General features: G+C 46.0%; 1 protein-coding gene across 1 annotated transcript in view; it reads right to left on the bottom strand.

Moving 5' to 3' along the window:
• Window positions 1–524: 524 nt before the first annotated feature.
• The window catches only part of LOC143281120 (dual specificity protein phosphatase 10-like), a 30,710-nt gene continuing 12,272 nt past the window's right edge, over window positions 525–18,962 (bottom strand). Inside the window, exons 2-4 of the mRNA XM_076586099.1 lie at window positions 15,731–15,889; window positions 13,242–13,427; window positions 525–4,650 (exon numbers count right to left, since the gene is read on the bottom strand). Of these exons, the coding sequence (XP_076442214.1) occupies window positions 4,385–4,650; window positions 13,242–13,427; window positions 15,731–15,889 (611 nt within the window). The 3' untranslated portion in view covers window positions 525–4,384. The remainder of the gene's footprint in view (window positions 4,651–13,241; window positions 13,428–15,730; window positions 15,890–18,962) is intronic.

Raw genomic sequence — 18,962 nt, 5'->3', positions numbered from 1 at the left:
TATATATATATATATATATTATATCCATCATCACCACTGCACACCATTTCACTCACGGGAAACAATAATGGTCCATACACAGTCCGCTGAGTTAGTAGTTGACGCATGATTCTATTATGGATACGTGCACGGTACATGGGGAAAACACACACACCTGTCCTTTTTTGTACACCATTCTTTGAATAAATAAATTGATAAACAAATCAATAAATAAGGACGATTTGTATGTACACATCTCCCGAAACACGTGAAAAACCGTCGACCACGATACAGTTGTATTTATAGATATATATTCATATATGTATATATGCAAGTTAAACACAAACCTGACCGGAAGGCGCGTGTATCCTGGCAGCCGATGCGCATGACAACCAAAACACACCTGGTCATTGTCACTTCTGCATAGAGGGGTTGTTTGATTGGTCACAAGTGAAAAAAAAAAAGAAAAAAAAAAAAGCAAAAAAAAAGCAGGTGGTCAATTCTGTTAAATACAGGTGTTTGGCAGACTTCTTTCTGTCATGTACTTCTTTCTTTTTTTTGGTTTGTTTTTGTATTTCCGCTCCCTGTTATTACGGCGACTGGTTCTGTAAGGCAGAATGGTGATGGTCTTAGATGGGCCATTTCATGTCATCGTCACTCATTGAGACGAATGAAGAGTTCTGGAATTGTTTAACCGATCTTCAAAATTAATAAACCAAAAGAATAAACTCTGAACAGTCAAAACAAAACTTCTACAGTGTAGAAGGAGGCTATCTTTCAAGAACGGTAGCAGTTTCATGTCATGTGTCCTCTGTGTGTGTGTGTGTGTGTGTGTGTGTGTGTGTGTGTACACTTAAAATGACCGCATTGCCAATCAGAGGCGTTTTTGAAACTTTCAACATGCATACGCGAGTGCCAAACGAACCCCTTCTTCCCCTACCCTGTTTGAGATATCACCAAACTGGAATACTCACCCCAGTATGTGAAAACTACGACCAACAAATCATACTCTGAAACTCTGCAAAACAGAGGTACCACGTAAATAACACTGAGCCTAAGTCTGGAATCAGACCAAGACCAAATGCTTTCCGGTTTCAGAGGTAGAAAGGGCTAAAAAAAAAAAAAAAGCAAAAAAACCCATCTATTTTTCATCATTGTTCGGGAGCATAAAAGGACAGGAGTGTGAATGAATGACATCTGGTCAGCCTATCGAAAGGAGTGCCGTTCACAGGAATGGAACACCGTGTTGGGGGAAGGCATGTGCTCAAAGAACCAGTCCTGAAGCAGAACTCTTTTTTCTCTTCACTTCAGAATGTTTCAACGTTTAGCCTATTGACAAAGGGCTAGTATCTGGGATCGTGAGCGAAGGAAACATCGTCGTTTTATCGGGAACTCGTGGTTCCAGACCTCCCTTGATGATAATTGCTCTATATCACCAAACACTGGAAAGTATCTGGCATCTCCCATCGATTTTCATATAACAACTGCGATAAAATCACTGTTTGTATCATTGTTGTTTGGAGTTTCGTCTCTAGACGGTTCAACTATGTCCTACAGAGAAATGCTTACTTCTGCAGCTCTTCACGACAAGTACAAGACAACTCAAAGATATAGGCATGCCTAAGATATCAGTTGTGGACAAAGACCAGTTGTTCATGTTATGTGTCGAATAGAAATACCCCGTCCTATTCGGAATCAAGGTTGAAAGAATGGCTTTCCAGAGATACACAGAAAGAGATATTGACAAACAGATAGGTAGATAGATAAGGAAAGAGAAACAGAGAGAGAAAAAAGAGAGCACACAAACACACAGAAAAAATATATAATATCGCAGAATATTGCACTCTCATGACTATTCACAGACTCTGTTTGACAGAGAGAGAGAGAGAGAGAGAGAGAGGGGGGGGGGGTGCGGGAGAGGGAGGGGATAGACAGACAGACAGATAGATAGACGAACAGACAGACAGGGAAATAGAAGAGAGAGAGAGAGAGACAGAGACAGCAAGGTGGGGTTACAAGGCACGGGATGCAAAGTGATCCAGAATGTACACGGCACGTGATATGGACAATGATTAGGACCAAGCACTGTAATGCACAACACTCCACACGCACGTACATCACTATATCATGCACTGTGTGGGTCTCCAAGATACAAAAAATATACATATGACAAGTCATAACAAAGGCAGATAACAGCGAACTGATATAATAATAGACTCCACATCTGCACATAGGCCATGTGGGTAAAGAACACAACACACACACACACACACACACACACACACACACACACACACACACACGCAAACGCGCGCGCGCGCAAAGTTCACGGAATGTAAACTGTTGTTCCGCAAACCATCAGTGATGGTACTAAAACACTATGCTTTGGCTGCCTTAAAAAAGTATGTCTTCCTTGTCTTCTCTGTCAGTCAGGGCACAAAATGACAGGCAAGCAATACAGCATTCTAATCGTTTGAAACTGGGATATGTCAGAGTCCTGTTGTTACTGATGTTAATTATAAAAATCATTGTTAATGAACACAACTGGATAAACACGAAGTACATCGTTGTCAAACTGTACTAACAGTTAATGTTAACCTTGCTAAAACAGGTGCGTTGAGTTAGAATTATTTCATCCCAGCTTTCATTTGTTTTTGGTGAGAGGAACATAGGATCCACAACATGCTTTCGATACAGATGACAAAAATCTGGACACATGATTTTGATGGTCTTTAAGGAACTCATTCATTTCCCTGTCTTTTAATAAAATTGCAGTGTAGTCATGATCTTAGTCTACGACTAAACCGACAGAGAATATAAAAATGAATAAATAACTTTCTCACCTTAAAAAGTAACATTCACACCTCTTAGAAAAATAGATACTTAACACATGTATACACATCACGATGTAATTTGAATCATTCACTCACGTTAGACGGAGCCTATGTACGTTTAAGAATCAAAAAGAGAATAACGGAAACAACTGACTTTGCTTGTGTCTCTTTGTTGAGTAGTTGTGAACTCTCTCCACATAAAGATGTAGTCAGCACCAAATCAGAAGACAAACAACATTACGACAATAACATAGGGTAAACATATGAGTGGTGGTCTTGCAAGTCATTCAAGAGATTCCTGAGACAAATTAATCCAACTAGTGAATCACGACGCTTCTTGTGGTGGTGAAGGCGAGGAACAAACAGTCACGAACCTGGTTTCTGGTTATCAGGACCTTCTCCCAACTCCCAAATGGGGGCAAGGGTGGGTGTCTGTGTAATGTATATATATATATATATATCTGTTTCCACATACTGGAGAAAACAGCCGTCGGAACACACAAGAGTACCGGGCGACACCCTAGCCTGTAGGGCAGCAGCGTCGTCTTTGAATGAATTAAGGCTGATCTGATGGCGGAGTTTCGTCAGGAAACAGTCGGAATGGCTTCAGAGACACTTGGCATCGCTGCAGCGTGGCGAGGCCAGCATCCTTGCTCAGTCCGCACTCACACAGCAGGGTCTTCGTCGTCAGGGATGCTGCTGGCTGAAGCGGAGTCAGAGGGTCAGAACGTGATACATCAAGGGACGTGTGTACCCTGCTTTCAAGTGGACAATCCGGTAATGGTGAGATCAACGTCTGAAAATGCAGACAACATGGCGGTGGGGAAGTGTCCGTGAGGGATGGTCACCACTGGGTGCCTGGGGTCCACACGTCTCCACTGCACTGTGACAACATCATATTGCTAATGAGGCAACGGTTGTTTGAAAAAAAAGAGAGAAGAAAACAGTCAGCATTAGCACCAAGGGTAGTCCCCCTTCCTTCCCTGCCTGCAGGGTGGCGCTGTATCGCTGAATAAAGGCCATCCAAACCAAGCACTCCAGTCAATATAAGTCAATAAATAAACCATTTCAAAAGAGGTATACAAACGGTCTTCAGCTTAAACGTCTAATGCTGAGGAAACTGGGGAAGAGAAACTAAAACACCACTGGCATCTTCTCGTCGGGAGCTGTCGACAGTCCCATAGCTGCCTGGCCTGATTCTGGGGAAATAAACATCTTCTGGTGTAGCTGCGGCCATCCGGCAGCAAAAGGACTCCTTTCCAGCCCAACACCAAAGTCCCAGACACGGCTCTGCTAAAAGGCCGCCCCGTCAGCATCATCCCAGACCGGTCCTGGTTTAAAACACCGACGACGGCCGTTCTCGGGATCTCAAAGACTCTGCTGCTTGTTGTAAGGCAACCCTCATCTCCTGGTGACACACCCCGGGCCCGGCGTGTCCCACAGACTAGCCCAGTGTTCCCAGAGCGTGACTAGACCAGGAACACGTGCCACAAGTGGTCCGGAGGGAAGAGCAGCAGGACGGCCACCAGCAGAAGCCCCAGCAGGCCCAGAGAAGACGCCAGCAGTGTTTGTCACACGGTGTGGTCCGCCTCCAGCAGGCGGGGGCACATGACTCGGAGGGAGGTCCCCTGGTTCAGGTCCTGCTCGTACTCCAGCAGCTGGCCCAGGAAGTTGAAGTTGGGCGAGATGATGCCGCGTTTGCTCTTGACGTACTTGTAGGCGTCGCTCATGGCCATCTTGGTGTGCTTGAGGATGTAGGCGATGGTGATGGTGGCCGATCGGGACACGCCCGCGTGACAGTGAATCAGCACGCTGGCGCCACTCTGTCGGGCTTCGTCTGCACACACAGAGAGGGTGGTGGTGAACAGACAGGCACACACAGAGAGGGTGGTGGTGAACAGACAGGCACAGAGAGAGAGGGTGGTGGTGAACAGACAGGCACACACAGAGAGGGTGGTGGTGAACAGACAGGCACAGAGAGAGAGGGTGGTGGTGAACAGACAGGCACAGAGAGAGAGGGTGGTGGTGAACAGACAGGCACAGAGAGACAAGGAGAGAGGGAAAGACACAGATAAAGACAGACGGAGACAGAGAGGGGGGGGGGAGAAAGAGAGACTCGGGGACAGAGACAGAGAGTGAGAGAGATTCAAATTCAGATGGCTTATTCATTTTAGGACTGAGCCCCTCATGAAGGGGAAACACAGATAAAGAGAAGATAGACAGATGGACAGACGAACACAGAGAGAGACAGACAGACAGACAGAAACACACACACACACACACACACACACACACACACACACACACACAAACACACACACAGAAAGAGAGAGAGACTGATTGATTCATTCTCTTGGACAGACAGCACAAAGTGCAGACAGACCGATGACTGGGAGACAGATGGACAGAGAGAGAACAACTGACTGATTCATTCCTTCATTCTGTTGTTGGCTATCGGAAGTGACCACCACACCCACAAACAAAAGTGGTCTCGGTTTGCGTCAAGCCTATTTTGTTTGGCACAGACTTTGTTTCCAGCTTCAGAGCGGAGTTATGTGTGAACTTCTGACTCATGTTGTGATGAAAAAAAAAGTGCATCTTGGTGTCACAGGGAAGCGATGACTTAAAAAAAAAAATCTCTCTTTTCTTGTTGAATCTTTGTCGTTGAGAAGATGTGAAAGTTAATGTATCTATGAAAGCATGCACAGGTTATAAAGACACAACTCTTTCCTTCCATCTTTTGGTTTCTTTCTCTTTTTTCTTTTTTTTTTTTCTTTTTTTTTTTAACGAACACTTTGTAATTCCATAAGTCGGAAAGAGAAAAAAACAGACAAACCAATCTCATGGAATATCTGATTCTTCCACGTTATTTTTCAACCGGCAGGCCTTTCAATCTCATAAAACCCTGCACTGATTTTTTTTTTCCTGTTAGAACCAGAAAACCAGAAAAAAAAGTTCACAGCTGACATGAGCTGTTTCATCTTGACCTTTAACCCCCCCTCTGCTCACTGACTCATTCCACATCGAGTCATGAATGAGCCTGCAGTCCCAATGAGCAAGCCTGCAGCGCGCATGAATACACCGCCGTCACTGCCATCATTGGCAACGGCGCGCGTCCATTGGCCAGCCCCACACAATGCATAGTCTAATGAGCACGTGCTGCGATGAGCGATGGCGCCGGGACTGAGAGGAGGTTGGGGGGCGGAGGAGGAGGGTGGGGGGACGAATGGGAAAGGAGGTGGGGGGCAGGCGGTGTTTCAAGTCGTCAGTACCATAGCAGTGACATGACTCACGGTCAGGCCAGATGGTGGTACCATGATTGGTCACGAACCGCTTGTCAGAGTTTATGCAAGAGTCGAAGGGGCGGGAGAGGAGGTGTGTGTGTGGGTGTGTGTGTGTGGGGTGGGGGTGGAGGAGGAGTTCTCAGTGACGCCCCCCTGAACCCCCCTCACTCTTCTTCTCCCCCACCACCCCTCCACTTTGTGCAGTGAGTGTGACACTGATGACTGTGATGGAAAAGGGGTGGGGGGGGTGGGGCAGGGAGAAGAAAGGGGGTGGGGTGTGTGTGACGGGGGTTGGGGGGAGGGGGATTAATATTCCGTCTGAAGAGGAGTGAAGTACAGGTAGCCTGATATCACACACACACACACACACACACACACACACACACACACACACACACACATCTGGAAGAGGCGTGTCACAATGTTCAACACCAAAGAAAGACGAGGACCAACGCGGAAAACATAACGATTGTTTCACCTGTGCCACGCTGACAGCATAGTCAGTGATAACAACGGTAACGACTGAGTCACAGACAACGCCTTTTGTGTGTGTGAGTGTGCTTTGTCCTTGTTCACAGTCTGTCCGCGGTAACGATGATTACTTTTCCAGTACCAACTGTATGAACACAGCCCCACAAACCAAAGAATCCACTTGCATGTCAGCCTACAGTAAAGCGTGCCGTTGGCTACGTAACACTTACCATATTTACATAATGTGGCAAGGTGTGTGCCTTTTTGAGCCATCAATAAAGCACAAAAAAGACCAAGACATAAAGGGGATACTATGAACACTAAGGATCGTTAAAAGTCATTGATTAAACATGAAGTTCTATGAAGCAGGAACAAGTCTCATGTTTCACAGCCAAAGGGCAGACCGCGGAATGCAGACATGGCCAGAAAACGTTTATGCGGTATGTAAACCAGTTGTGGATAACACTGTAGGTATAATGAACGTACTGACTTAATCAATGTTGTCACTTTCCAGTTTTGTTTACGTGCATACTCAAATCAGCAAGTGAGCAGCAATTCCTTATTCAAAAGCTTTTTTTTTAAATTTTGTTTTAGGCAAATTACAAACGACAGATTTACAGATTTTGGGATGAACGAAAGAAAACGGCTCAACCACTCTTCCTATAGGATTATCTTTAAAAAAACAACAACAAAAAAACACCGTAACTGCTTCTTTCGATCATCATATCATCTCTTGATTTTCGAGCTGCAGAAGAGAACTGTATATATGTTAAACAGGAACCTTGAAGGGGTTTCTTTTATCATAATTATTAACTTGGGTACGAAATGAGTTTTCAACTGACACGGATCAGATCAAGCGAAACAGAGAGAGAGAGAGAGGAGAGAGACAGAGAGAGAGAGAAAGAGAGAGAAAGAAAGAGAGAGAGGAGAGAGACAGAGACAGAGAGAGAGGAGAGAGACAGAGACAGAGAGAGAGAAAGACAGAGAAAGAAAGAGAGAGAGAGAGCTATGTTATATGCGAGACAATAGGCGATACAGTTACCACCATAAACGGAAATGTTCTTTGACAGATTTTTTTTTAAGGCTGAATTTTTCACGGGCAACTTACTTCAGTAAGTCATCACTCCACACTCGCAAACCAACCATGGCGTTGAGAGAAAAGAATTAAAAAAAAGAAAAAAACAGTAACACCCCGTCCCCCTAACTCCTCCATCCCCCTTCCAATACACACACACACACACACACACACACACACACACACACACACATGCTGCACACGTATGACTCACGGCCCTCAACACCTGTTTTACCTTTTAACCCCCTCTACACTGCTACCGGGCTGGGGATGGGGGGTGGGCGGCAGGTAGGGGGGGCGGAGGGAACGGGTGAAAGGGCGGTGACGGCGGTGGTTGGTGTTGATTGGTTGGTTGGTTGGCTAGTTGGCTGGCTGGTTGGTTGGTTGATGGTTGTTGGTTCGTATTGGCGGCAGAGAGATGAAAGCCAAAGCAGGGGCGACAATCAGTTAATTAAGGAGCTGTTGTTGAACGTTGAATTGTGAGTTTTGATAGCTCCGGGTGGTAAGTTTTATATTGCTGTTATTTTATTTTCTCATGAGGAATTAAACAATAAAAAGAAAAAGTTATAAAAAAAAAGAAGAAAGAACAGAAAAGCAACAGCAACAACAGCAACAACAACAACAACAACAACAACAACACACACACACACACACACACACACACACACACTTTACCCCTGAAATTGACTTTGAATTGAACAAAGAGGACAAATCCCAGTCTAGGAGGAGAAGAAAATAATTACTGACAGTGAAAATGCAAAGTGAGAAGAAGAAAAAAAAGAAGAAAAAAAAGAAGAAGAAGAAGAAGACGAAGCCCAGCAAACCATTGTCACAGTCACTGATGCTGTTCACGACAACGACTTTCTCACAGCCCTTTCAACTGGCTTTGTCCCCCCCCCCTCCCCCTCCATCCCCCATACAATACCTTTCCCTCCCTTCCTCTCACCCACATCCTTCCTCCAGCCGTTCTCTCCCTACCAGGTAGAGAGCCACGCCCCCTCTAAGGTAGTCTTTCCACCCCACCCCCCCCTTCTCCCCACACATCAGTACACATTTCTCTCTCTCTCTCTCTCTCACACACACACACACACACACACACACAGAGCGAGAAATGATATTAATCCAAATAAAACCGCCCCTCCCTCCAGAAAGGCAAAGCCTGCCTCTCTAGGACTAAGAGAGAGAGAGACAGAGACAGAGACAGAGACGGGGATACACCGCGAGCAACCAGCACGTTCCTATGGCAACACAAGACAAGCGCGTGCGTCTGAGTCACTGTTTTGTACCTGCAGGGAGAGAGGGGGGAGGGGAGGATGGGGGGCTGTCAGGGGGAGGTAAGGTAAGGTGAGGTACCAGAAGCGATCCTGTTCCGCACACAGGTTGGTCCCGAGAGCCAAACATGCGTAGGTGGGGAGGGCCGGGAGGCCGGGTAGGTGTGTGGGGGTGAGAGGGGGGAGGGGAGAGGGATGATGGGGTAGTTAGAGGGGTGGAGAGGAGGAGGAGGTAGTGGTAGGGGGGTGAAGGGGGTGAGGATGCTATATTGGTACGGCGTTGAGGCCTCACACACGTGGTGATACGTTCTCACAAAGAAAAACAAACAAACAACAACGCACCTTCTCGACTTACTTTTTTCTGACTTTTTTTCTTTCTTCCTTTCTGTTCTCTTTCTTTCTTTCCATCATTTCTTTTACTTCTTAAGCTTTTCTTCTCTTTCTGTTTGTTTCGTTGCTTTTTCTTGTCGTCGTTGTTGTTGTTGCAATGATTCTTTTGCCTTAAAAAACCTGACCTTGTTGATTAGTTACTGTCGTCTCCATTGAATGATATAAAAATATTACTTCTTTTTTTCAAGTGTGGAAATAATATTAAAAAAACGGACAAAGGATCAGAATAAAAAAATAAGTAGATAAGTAAAAAGATAAACACGCCGTCCTGTGTATTTGAACTCAAACCAGGAACCTCAAGGTTTACTACTGAGCAAAGGTTACAACCACTATAGGCCACGCATGCTGTTGTAGAGATGTGATTACAGTGTTTTCTGGCCAATTCTCATCATCGTCATCATTATTATCATTCTTGTTGTTGGTGGTGGTGTTCTTCTTCTTCTTCTAGACATTTTTCTGTTTCATTTTCGCAAGAGTATCAATATCAGTAGAATAAACAAAGAGAGGCAAGGCCTTCAAGACTCACTTGTGATAAATTACGTCCCCTAGCATTAATTACAGAGTAATTTCCCTTTTTTACTATCTGCACCAAAACGTTTGCAAAATAAATAAAAATTCCATGCTTAGCAAAAGAAGTTCCTGTTTGAACAAAAAATGATAATAATGACTCCTCTAGTTGTTGTGTCAGAATAAGAGGTCAAAGTGCCAAGTTTAGAGAATACAAAAAATACAAATATAACAGTAAATGCAGTTTGCATATAATTAGGCTTCTTTTTTTATTTTTTTGTGCCCATCCCAGAGGTGCAATATTGTTTTAAACAAGATGACTGGAAAGTACTGAATTTTTCCTATTTTTATGCCAAATTTGGTGTCAACTGACAAAGTATTTGCAGAGAAAATGTCAATGTTAAAGTTTACCACGGACACACAGACACACGGACACACACACACACACACACACACACACACACACACACACACACACAGACAACCGAACACCGGGTTAAAACATAGACTCACTTTGTTTACACAAGTGAGTCAAAAAAAAGTCCACCACCAAAACAAACAAAAGCAACAACAACAACATGAACAATTACCATTAGCAGCTGTCAAGTGGAATGATGCAGAGAAGATATGAACACGACATTTGATAGAGGGGAGATTATTCACTTTTGACCACCCACCCACAATTCTTTTTTTTTTCCTTCTTCTTTTTTTTTCTTTTCTTCCCCCCCCCCTCCCCCCTCCCGAGTTGTCTGTACAAACAGACAGGTTGCTCAGATAGCAAATCAACCATGAAGCCAAACGACTTTTACCGGCAAAGGTTGGCAAAGGGCCTATCTGGGATCTCTCTCTCTCTCTCTCTGACATACTCACCCCCCCCCCCACACACACACACACACATACACTAGAGACAAACACAGGTTCGGTTAGAACGTGCATGGAAAGGGATGAATTGTCCAAAACGGTTCCTTCAAGATACAGACGGAAGTAGAAGAATTGGCAGAAACGATTAAACCATTCCTTTTCTTTGGACAACGTCTCCTCTCAGTTTAACACTTTCATCTCAATTGAAGAAGAGAAAGAGAGAGTGGGGGGGGGGTGAGGGGGGTGTGGCTAGAGAGAGACAGAGAGAGAGATGGGGGGGGGGGGGGAGAGAAAGATAGAAAAGGAGAGAGAGAGAGGGTGGTGATAGACCGACAGACAGAAAGATAAACTGAGAGAGAGAGAGACAGGGAGAGAGATGGGGGGAGGGAGGACAGAAGCGGAGGAGAGAGACAGAGATGGGGGGAGGGAGGATAGAAGCGGAGGAGAGAGACAGAGATGGGGGGAGGGAGGATAGAAGCGGAGGAGAGAGACAGAGATGGGGGGAGGAGGGGTAGTTGATCGAGAAACGGAAAGATAGAGACTGAGAAAGACAGACAGACAGAGAGGGACAGGCTTCAAATGGCCAAAAAGGATTTACAAATCATCCCAGTTAACCCTTCCCCTGCCACACAGCTGTGCGACGGGCCCGAGCCGAACAGCCATAATGGGGGAAACAGCTTGTTCCACAACAACGGCCCAAAGTTCATTCAGTCCCTCATTATCGCCTTCTTTTGCATAAATTAGCATATCCAAAAAAAAGGACTACACACAGAGCCCTGACCCTTGGCGACCCCATCTGACTCACCACTGTGACGTCACGACCACTAGGCTGACGGCGAGGGGTGGTGGTGATTTCGGTAGTCAGCGGTGGGAGGGAGAGAGAGAGAGAGTGGAGCGGGAGGAGGGAAGGGGTAGGGGGGAGGTGGGGGTTAAAGAGACACTGTTAATTAGCTTAAAGCGATTCTCCCACTGTCTCTTTCTCTCATGTGTGTGTGTGTGTGTGTGTGTGTGTGTGTGTGTGTGTGTGTGTGTGTGTGTGTGTGTGTAGGAGTGGATGTGGTTGAACGCGATTTCAATCATGCATGAATGCCAATGACATAACGAGGAGAGTAGGCTGGAAGTGGAGAAGGGAGGGGGGAGGGAAAAAAGAGAGAGAGAGAGGGTTAAAGAGAAACAGAAGGGAGAGGGCAACACACACACACACACACACACACACACACACACACACAACGAGGGGACAGGGGGCGAGGGTGGGAGTGTGTGTGTGTTGGGGGGGGGTACGGGGGGGGGAGGGAGGGGACGCAAGGGAGAGAATTACTGACTGACACGCATGGCCGGTGTCGCCAGCTGGGTAGCGGTAACGGCAGGCTGCGCTGTCCGTGCAATAAACAGCCACAATTGTGTCATCGCCTTGTCCCTGCAGTCTCCTATTATTACGTCTCCGCTTTCAATGAAAGAATGTGTTCATGAATTGCCTCGCTCCGATTTCTCTCTCTTCTCTTCTCTTTCCCGTTGCTGTCGCCTCTCTTGTCACAAAGTCGTCATCGCTTCCTAATCACCATGCCCCGAAACAACAACTGGGGAATTACCACACCCACAGGACTCGTGGGGAGAGAATGGGCAAAGTAAATACTGCGGTGGACAGAGCCACATCGCCAACAACGGAACGAATCACACACACACACACACAAACAAACAAAAGGGAGGGAAATGCGCAAGAAAAAAAAGGATGGGTGAAAAGTTAATACACACTGGACAGAGCGAGATTGTGAACAATGGAACGAATACCACACAACCAAACAAACACACGAGGGTTGTGGTGGGGAGGGAAGGGAGGAGGGAGGGGTGGGGGCAGAAAAAAAAGATGGGTGAAAAACTGCTGAAAAATGGCTGTTATAACTATAAAAAAAAATAATACTCACTGTCAGGCCAGACAGCGAGCGAGGGAGAGAGAGAGAGAGAGAGAGAGAGAGAGAGAGAGAGAGAGAGAGCGAAAGAATGAATGAATGAATGGTTTATTCATATAGGCCATTGCCCCTCATGAAAGGGTGTCAGAAAAACACATTTGAGAAGAAAATAATAAACAAGACAAAGAGAGAGGGGGGAGGGCGGGGAGACACAGACAGATAGACAGACAAACAGACAGTGACTGAAAAACACAGGCAGTTTGAGACAGACATCTAAGACAGACACACATACACACAGACAGAAACAGACCCCGGAGAGAGAGAGACAGAGACAGAGAGAGAGAGAGAGAGAGAGAGAGACAGAGACAGAGAGAGACAGAGAGAGAGAGAGACAGACAGACAGACAGACAGACAGACAGACAGACAGACACACATACACACAGACAGAAACAGACCCCGGAGAGAGAGAGAGAGAGAGAGAGAGAGAGAGAGAGAGAGAGAGACAGAGAGACAGACAGACAGACAGACAGACATACACACAGACAGAAACAGACCCCGGAGAGAGAGAGAGAGAGAGAGAGAGAGAGAGAGAGAGAGAGAGAGAGAGACAGAGAGAGAGAGACAGAGACAGAGACAGAGAGAGAAGCACATGGAATCCTTACCGATAAACTCTATGGCTTCCTCGAAGTATTGCTTCAGGTTCTGCTGGGCGCTGTCGGAGGCCGGAATACGCTTGTATCGAATGCCGTGCGCGTGCCAGTAATGAGGCACGTGCGCCGTGACGTTGAGGACGTAGGTGATGTTGTGACGTCGCAAGCGTTCCAGTTCGGCGGCGTCACGTTCGTTACCTGTGCACACACACACACACACACACACACACAACACGTCACGCGTCACGGCTGGCTGAACGTAATAACCCTGACGTCACGACAGCTACACGTCCGTCCCCACTAGGGGCCGCGAGGAACGGCTTTGAAGTAACCACGTGTGTGAGTTTGTTAGTGACAGAGAGGTCAGCTGTTGTGGAGTGGAGTCGTGTGTGTGTGTGTGTGTGTGTGTGTGTGTGTGTGTGTGTGTTCTTTAACTTTATTACAATTACTTTTTTCTTTTCTTTTCTTTCTTTTTATTTGATAAGAGAAAAAGACAATATACAGAATGATGTTTGGACCGTTTTTTGTTTTGTTTTTTAATTAAATTTTTTTTATAGGGTCACAAATAGGTTGAAATCATTTTCATCACCACCAAAAATGCCACTTACACAAATAAATTGAATAAACATAAGAAACCACCACCACCAACAACAAACGAAACCAACCCCCCAGAAAACACACACACACACACACACACACTCGCACGCACGCACGCACACACACACACACACACACAACATTAAAAAACAAACAAACAAACAACAGCAGATAAACGGCAACAACAATAAATTATCTACATTTACTTCAAAAGAAAAGCAGTAGAATGATTATTATATTCCCTTAATATGCACTGTAGGATATTTCATTACAAAGTTTGTATCTGTGCGTACAGTGTGAATGGTGGTGACAATGACGAATATTTAAAATGTTAGCATAAATTTTCATTCACTTTCTTTTATCCTTTACGTATTCTTTCTTTGTTTCTTTGTTCAATTATCTATTTCTATTTTTCCACCATATTGGCCAATTGTGATATGAGTCCATAGTTGTTTTTCTGCGTTAACTTTTCTGTATTTTTTTAAAACCACTTTTAAAAAAAACCATGTTTGTTTTCCTGATAAAATACAATTATTCAATAAGTGACAAGGATGTGGCATTTAAGGAAAAAACAAAAGACGAGTAAAAACCCATTGATGAGTAATATCATTTATTACCACTGCTTCCTTTATTTTGATTTGTGTGTCTGTGTGTGTGTGTGTTTTGTTGTTGTTTTTTTATTATCCAGAAATGATAAAAACATATCATATGGATGTGTGTGTGTTCGTGTAAAATATTGGTTCACACTTGTTAGATTTTCACTATGGTCAAACGCATGCACACCTCTCTCTCTCTGTCTGTCTCTGTCTCTCTCTCCCCACACTTGCCCTTCTCTCTCTCTCTCTCTGGCTTTCTCAATATCTGTCTGTCTGTCTCTTTCTCATGCGCGCGTAGATGTGCGTTCGCGCGCGCGCGCGCGTGTGTGTGTGTGTGTGAATATGTGTGTGTGTGTGTGTGAATGTGTGTGTGTGTGTGTGTGTGTGTGTGTGTGTGTGTGTGTGTGTGTGTGTGTGTGCGTGTGTGATAAAGAGAGAGTAAAATACAAAGAGAGACCGAGAAAGAGACTGAGACAGACAGACAGACACGGAAGACAGCGGGAGACGATTTATACTCATCTCCCTGTGCACATGACAGTCCAAGTTGTGAAACGCCCATAATACACATTGAAAGAACCACCACACACTGTGCGCCCGCCTAGCTAAATGAGATGTCGTCAGCAATGACTCATACTATGATAACCACATACACCAACACCGCGTGTGTGTGTGTGTGTGTTGGTTCAGTGTGTATGATGTATGTACTGTATGCCGTGTATGTCGTTCACGTTCACTTTGTGTGTGTGTGTGTGTGTGTGTGTGTGTGTGTGTGTGTGTGTGTGTGTGAGTGTGTGTGACAATGTTATGGCGCGTCATGATGTCAAAAGGGGAAACGGTGTGTGAAAATGTACTTTTAGATTTCCAAGAGAGAGAGAGAGACAGGGACATAGACAGAGACAGAGACAGAGAGGGAGACAGAGAGGGAGTGAGAGAAGAGAAGAGACAGAGGGACAGAGACTGACAAAAACTGAGCCCCCCCCACCCCCTCCTGGCCCCCGTCCCCCACCCCTCTCGCACTCCTCAAACAAACAAACAAGAAAACACAAAAACAAAATATGCCAAAAAACAACAACAAACAAACAAAAAAACTCACAAAACAACAACAAACAAAATAGACCCACAAATATACAAACAGGGAAACACACACACACACACACACACACACACACACACACACACACACAACCCCCCCCCCCCCTTCCACACACACACACACATCAACACAAACACACACACACACACACACACACACACACACGCAGACAAGACAAACAGACGGACAATGAATGAAGGAAGGCCCGGACTGACCGAGGTAGAGAAATGGCAGGACTTTGGAGGCAGTGGCGGTCTCGATCTCCGGCTCGATGGTGTCGTTGGTGGGGCTGCACAGCAGGCGGCCAGGCATCTCCAGCTTCCTGGAGTTCCAGCACAGCTCGGGGTACTCGGCTTCGAACTGCTTCATCCCGCCTGGAGCACGTGCAGCAAGAGACAACACACGACAGCGTTAGTTTGGGGTTCGTCTTTCTTTCTGATTGTCTTTCTTTTTTCTTCTTTTTTTTTTCTCTCCTTCGTTATTTTTTTAAGGGTGGGGTGGGTGAAGAGGTAAAGAGGTAGCTGTGTGTGTGTGTGTGTGTGTGTGTGTGTTGTACGTGTGTGTGTGTATTGTGTGTGTGTGTGTGTGTGTGTGTGTGTGTAAGGGGGTGGTCCTTGGGGTGTATGGGGGTCACACGTTCACAGAATCAGCACACACACACACACACACACACACACACACACATACACACTGCAAATCACACATGGATGTTGCAACACTTCGAGATTTTCTTTCACACAAGCCCATCCTGCCTCTATACCACTGTACACCAGCCCCCCCACCCCCCCCCCCCCCCCTTTTTTTTTTACCCCCATAGAATTTCCCACTGAGAGATGGTTAGTGGTGCTGGTGGTGCTGGCACCCCCCTCACTCCCCTCACCCCCCCTCCCTCTTCCCACCCCTCCCCTCCCACTCTCTCTCTTTTCACCGTTTCGGGACACTCATTAAAACAACAGGCTGGCAGACTGGCTACAACAGGTGCTGGCAGACAGTATCACCCTCCTCACTTACTTCCCTATACTATACCGACAAAGTCCTGTATATATATATATATACCACGCACACATGCATATTCTTGTCACGCATTTTGATGTCAAAATTCCTCCCCACCCCACCCCGTCCCCGCGCCCGAACTCCATCGCACACTTCCACCGGTGAAATCATTTCCCCTGGCATACAGGAGAGAGAGTGAGAGAGAGAGGGGGGGGGGAGAGAGAGGGAGAGAGGGGGAGAGAGAGAGGAAGAGGGGGGGAGAAAGAGGGAGAAGGGAGAGAAAGAAAGAGAGAGGGAGAGAGAGAGAGATGGAGAAAGAGGAAAAGAAGGAGAGAGAGAGAGAGAGGGAGATAGGGTGGAGAGAGAGAGGGGGGGAGAGAGGGAGGGCGAGGGGAGAGAGGGGAGAGGGAGAGAGAGGGAGAGAGAGAGAGGGACAGAGAGATGTTCGGGCACACACACACACGTAACCCTCCCCCTCCCTCCCCACTCCACTCCCGCCCCCCCACCCCACCCCACCCCACACACACACATACACACAAGCTTTAACGCCTACTTCATAAAACAGGCACTGAAATCGAACCTCCCTCGAGTCTCTCTCTCTCTCTCTCTCTCTCTCACACACACACACACCTTATTAAATCCTCACACCTCTCTCCTCAACGCCCCCCCTCCCCTCACATCCCCCCTCACCCCCCCACCCCCCCCCAAAAAAAAAGAAAAAAAAATCCCAATGAAATTATCGGACCGAAACGAAATATACACAAACAGTCCATACAGGCTGAGTCATTTTCACGCCCGGCCCCCTAGGGAGGCCCCACACAGGGCTGACTGACTGAATCACACAGATATATATGAATACGGTTCTCTTCTCGCCGAGGGGATTTTCAAAGGATTTTTTGTATATTACTTTTTTTTTTTTTTTTTTTTTTTTTTTAAAGAGCACTACTGACGCGTCACTTGAATGAACTGGTATGACCTTCCTTCTTCATTCGACTGAGGGGAAGGGGGGCGGGGGTTGGGGGAACAAGATCTTCAGGTCTTGTGAGGCGGTGTGCATTTCCGCGCGAGACGAATGACTTATTGGACAGGCACGTGTACATTTCGGGGTTTTTTGTTGTTGTTGTTGTTGGGTTTTTGATTTTTGAGGCGTGGAACTTTGTTTTGTGTTGTTGCTAACACAAACTAGTACTAGTATAGAGGGGATAGTTCTCAGTGCAGGGGCCTGGTATTATTCATAACTACCAACTGCTGAGAACAGGGTGTGGGTTCGTCTTCCTTTTCCTCACCCTCACCCCCCCACCCCCTTCCACCCTCACCCTCCCCCCGCCCCCAACACACACACACACTCTCTCTCTCTCTCCACCACCCCTCTTTTCTTTCAACTCCACTCCCCTCTCTTTTCAGCGGAGTGTTGTTAGCAGTCAACCAGGGCCTGTATCATCATCGCCTCTGAGAAACGGTGTGAAAGTGACTGAGTGCATGTGGAACAGTGTTCATCTCTTCATGACTATCGGAGGCGTTCTTTCTGTCTCTGTGTCTTTCGGGTCTTTATTCAAAAATGAACGCGGTTTGCGGCTGGTCGGTTGAAATGTTACTTCGATCGCGACAAAGAGAGAGAGAGAGAGAGAGAGAGAGAGAGAGAGAGAGAGAGAGAGAGAAATAGAAAGAAAGAGAGAGAGAGAAATAGAAATAGAGAGAGAAATAGAAATAGAGAGAGAGAGGGAGAGAGAGAAAAAAAAACAGAAAGAGAGAGATGGAGAGAAATAGAAATAGAGAGAGAGAGAGAAATAGAAAGAGAGAGAGAAAATAGAAATAGAGAAATAGAAATAGAGAAATAGAAATAGAGAGAGAGAGAGATAGAAACAGAAGTTAAGTAGAGAGAGAGAGAGAGACAGAGAAATAGAGAGAGAGAGAGAAATAGAGAGAGAGAAAGAGAGAGAGAGAAATAGAGAGAGAGACAGACAGACAGAGAGGACGTGTTTAAACACGGAACAGAAACCCCATGACGCGAGCAGTGACGCAGCCTGTCACTACTGATCAACACACTGGAAATATAGAGTCCTGGTTGTCATGACATGACAACTATCAGTCAGTCAGTCAACAGCTAGCAATGCCAGCCAGTGTTTGTTTGCTCCAACAGTAGGCCCACATATCTGACTGCCAGTTCAAAGTGTCATTCATCCACATCGGGCACTTGGCTCAACACCTAAGTCAACAACTGACGACAATCATGCAGCGCATGTAACCATCTTCCTTGAAGGGTGGACACAGCTGTATTCCTTCATTACCACAGTGTTGTAATACACTCTCAAGGCCTGACTAATATAAGCGTGTTGGGTTACGCTGCTGGTCAGGCATCTGCTTGGCAGATGTGGTGTAGCGTATATGGATTTGTCCGAACGCAGTGACGCCTCCTTGAGCTACTGAAACTGAAACTGTAATACACTGCATGCC

Source organism: Babylonia areolata, chromosome 4 (genome assembly GCF_041734735.1).
Source record: "Babylonia areolata isolate BAREFJ2019XMU chromosome 4, ASM4173473v1, whole genome shotgun sequence".
In the NCBI taxonomy this organism is placed as follows: Eukaryota; Metazoa; Mollusca; class Gastropoda; order Neogastropoda; family Buccinidae; genus Babylonia; species Babylonia areolata.
This window is presented reverse-complemented; position numbering and strand designations above follow the sequence as displayed.